The sequence below is a fragment of the Antrostomus carolinensis genome, unplaced genomic scaffold, assembly GCF_000700745.2.
Source record: "Antrostomus carolinensis isolate BGI_N321 unplaced genomic scaffold, ASM70074v2 scaffold2335, whole genome shotgun sequence".
Taxonomy (NCBI): Eukaryota; Metazoa; Chordata; class Aves; order Caprimulgiformes; family Caprimulgidae; genus Antrostomus; species Antrostomus carolinensis.
Window position 1 is genome coordinate 83,159 of NW_010314029.1, and position 4,098 is coordinate 87,256.

At 39.8% G+C, this 4,098-nt stretch overlaps 1 protein-coding gene across 1 annotated transcript in view; it reads right to left on the reverse strand.

The window, feature by feature from the left end:
* WWC3 (WWC family member 3) overlaps positions 1-4,098 on the reverse strand; it is a 63,455-nt gene that overhangs the window by 16,668 nt on the left and 42,689 nt on the right. Inside the window, exons 11-12 of the mRNA XM_010167474.2 lie at positions 848-968; positions 7-81 (exon numbers count right to left, since the gene is read on the reverse strand). Of these exons, the coding sequence (XP_010165776.1) occupies positions 7-81; positions 848-968 (196 nt within the window). The remainder of the gene's footprint in view (positions 1-6; positions 82-847; positions 969-4,098) is intronic.

Below are 4,098 nucleotides of genomic sequence, written 5' to 3' on the forward strand. Positions count from 1 at the left end.
ACTCACAGAAATCCAACATGTATTTGCGGTTCTTCATTACTGGCAGCATCGCCATAAACAGGCTCTTCCAGATCTTCATTCCTGCAGGAACAGAAAGTACTGTAAACTACATACTGACCTAAGCTGTAAAAACATAATGAAATGAACATTTATTCTTCGATTTGTGGAGGTAAGCAACTGTTTGGTAATACAGGAAGGACTGGTAATATAGAAGGAACTGAGAAGCCTATTTAAAAACACACAGAAGTAGTAATTCACAATTTTAAAAACTGAGGGTTTAGAATACCTCTTTCAAGATATTTAAGTTATTTTAATATTCATTCTGCCTTCCACTTCTCTTTAGCATCCTTACAATCTCATCTTCTTCCCAGTGACTGCTTCTTGTACTAAAACAATTGTATAAAGTAACCACATCTTTACCCACCTTTCAGTCACTTGGTCGACCTACGCATTTATAGATTTTCAGCAGTTCATTTATTTCTTCCTTGCAGTTATATATTTATCACATGCTACTCAGAACTGTAAGTCACACTGTATAATTCTATTTTGTTATAGATGGTTGAAATAAAATTACTAATTTACAACTAATAAGCTGATAACACTATCTTTCAAGGGAGAAGTATATGGCGTTAAAATGCTAGAGACAATACAGTAAACTTGGACTTGTGAAGATGACAGTGGAACTGCATGTAAAAAGCTTCTTTCCTTTAAAATTTGCAACCTAATTTTCTTTCATTACTACGAATTAGCAATTTTGACAGCATATTCAGAAATTTACAATAAATTCTTTTGGACCATGTGGTAGAACAGGAATATTTCCAGCTTACTATGCATTTATACACCTGACCTTTTGCTTAAAGCTTCAAACACGCCACTGTCACTAGCCAGTGAATGATCTGAGAGACATGCTGAAACTCGCCTGGCTCTCCTCTCCGATCTTCTACCACTGTCTCCTCGCAGAGTTACAGCTGTTACAGAGAAAAACGTGAAGACAACATCAGCTCAAGGAAATCTCTTTAAAATTAAACAAGAAAAATTTCTTGTATAAAAACCAGTAGCAAAAGAGTTGTCACAAACACAGTTCATTGCTTTTTCATCTAACTTTAAGTTAAAAACCTAGAATACAATCAAATGGAGATTTTCTGTGGGAGAATTAAGGAAGGAAGTTTGTGGCTAATTCCTCTATTACAAGACTAAGCATAAACGACTGCATTGTTATTAGAGTGCTTTTCTGGTGGAATGATCCCTCCTGGAGGAAGGCTTACATTAATTCAGCATATGTATACGTGATATCCTAAACTTTGAAGAGTTACCTACTGAATATACAATAGGTTAAAAACAAACACAGAGACTAATTCTTCTAAGAAGTTATCTGATAACACAATGTGAGGTTTTGTTCTCATTTGTTTCCTAATACAAAGACTCAAAGCATACTGTTTATAACATCACATAATAGCAGCTTTTATTTACAATCTGAGAGGCATTATCAAAAAGAAACAGCGCTTTGCAACTCACTCAGACCGCTGTTTTTTTCAAATTCTTGCTGAATTACTTTGAAAAATGACTGGGGAAGGAGGAAGCAATATTCAGCCCCCTCTTGCACCCTTCCCCAAATCACCAGCGACACCGTAAATAGTAACTCAGCAATCATTTCCATGTTGTAAGAGTATCAACAAAAATGATGTTATACATTAGGTTTTGCACAGGTGAGTAGGCATAGCAGCTACTAACCCTTTAAGGTACGTACACAAGTGGTAATGCTCAAGAATTGCATGGGTAAGGTTTCAACACTTCAATGACAGCTCCTAACTTGAGTTTGTTTTCTTTCACATCCTAGAGAGAATCATCAGATTTGGGGAACTGCAGTTTCTTCACGGCACAGTGAAGAACTTTTGACAACTTTTCTCCTTTTTGTTTAAGGTTCAATGACTGTCCTCAAAGAAGAAAAGCAATGGCAAAGAGGTACCACTTCAGAGGCAGGGAAAGCATTTTATTTGCTTCTACCCATGTTCACAAAGTTAAAACAGACAGCATGGAAGCATTCTCAATTTCAGCAGACAGCCTTTGAAGTGACAGCAGCAAAGTGCACATGGGAGGCAAGCACTACTTACTACCCCTGACTAAGGATGAAACATGCCTTACTCAAAGTAAGTGTTCCAGGTTTTGCTAGGATACAGTTAATTGTCTTCTTAGTAGCTAGAATAGCTGTGGTTTAGTTTCAGTGTGGGATTTGGTATGAGAGGAACGTTGATAAAGTACTAATGTTATTAGTTGCTGCTGGAGCTCAAGGCCATCATGTTTGTCTGGTTCACAGCTGCATTAAAACTGGGAGGGAGAAGTGCAATAAATAGCAAAACCCAAAATTGGCATTTGGATGTGTCAATGAAATATTCCATATCATACCACATAATGTTCAGTATATTAACTAGGGTTGACTGGAAAATGTGAGTATTCTTTCGGGGATCGTTTAGGCTCACTCTTCTATGATTCTGGGATTGCAGTTGTGGTTTTGGGACTGTCTCGGCTCTGGGATCACTGGCTGGCACAGGCTGGGCATCAGTCAGCAGGTGGTGAGCAACTGCACTGTGTATCACTCAATTGTATATTCTGTTATTACTGTTATTATGATTTTATTTTAATTAGTAAATTGTTTTTATCTCAAACCATGAGTTTTCTTACTTTTACCCTCCCAATTCTCTCCCCTACTCCTTGGGGGCGGGGGAGAGTGAGAGAGCGACTGTGTTTGGCTGCAGCCAAAGGAGTGAAACCACCACAGTAACAACTCATTAAGTACCTCTGTTACATATTATCATAAGGCATTAAAAATAAAATGCTGGTACCTAATCAGTAAGTTTCCTTCAGCAGAGCACCAGCCCATGGCCTGAGCTCCACCTGCAGAGCCCAGCTGTGGTATGGACAGTGAGCCACCCCCCTGCATGAGACCCACCTCACCTCCCACCCCAGCACCACCAGGACAGGATGTCAGGACTTGAAGCTTGATAAAAATTTCCCAAATTAACACAACCATGCCGCTGCTGTCAACCAAAGTGTCTGGCTAAGGTTAGCTTTAACCCACTGTGGGACTGGCAGACAGGATGCACTGAGTACAGCAGTTCTGTGCCAGCCCAAGCTACATTCTTTTTATCAGGGCACCAACAGCACAAAATCCCAAAAGATGTTCCAAAAATCACAACACCCCATTTAGAGCTAAAATTCCCGTGCACCAGCAGAGCCAGTTCTCTATTCTTTTGGATCCATAAGTAGCCCTAGAGACCTCCCTTCCAAATTCAATGAAGGATTTAGTCATCTTCAGCTATGCAGGAAATTTATTTGCTGACCAGGAATATCCCAATCTGCATGTGTCTTCTCCGTGCCTGCAGAAAGAACCACCCTCCCTCCCTCCCTCTCCTCGCAATTACAGTATCTCACCCTTACTGTACATCACACATCATGCAGCGTTACTCACGTCATCCTCACCAAAATAAGAGCCAAGTTCAAGCTAGCTCACAGAAAGCACAGAAACCACGCTCCCCTCCACAGCCCTTGTACCAAGTGGTAGGTTGGTTTGGGTTTATGTTGTTTTGTGGGTTTCCCCTCCACTCTTTTTTTTTTTTTTTTTTTTTTAAAGAACTTCTGATTTGGTGAGCCCACCTCCGAGTCCTGCCACTGGTATTTATGCAGAAACTAGCACTCTGTAGAGATACCTTTTAATATGAAAGTTCCCCAATAATTTTACATCACTGAAAAGAGGCTGAACTTCACAAAAGTGTATAAATTCTGTATGAAAGTGCTCCTATAATTTCTGTACTAATTTCAACAAGTTACACTAGGATGACTTCTTTTTGTAAATAAGCCTTTGGCTCACCCCTCTACGTGAACACTTTGTGTAGATGTAGTGGACGAAAGACCTCATGGGCTCTGTCCTTTGGAGGTTCATGTTCCCAATTTGTCTGGAAGGAAAAATCAGCCTGAAGCACCAATATAATGTCATGAAAAACTGACATGTTACAACAGTGTTGGAACTTGGAAATTATTTGCTCACTGCTTGCATGCCATGGAAGCATTCGGTAACATGTAGACAACTCCAGAGAATTTGGG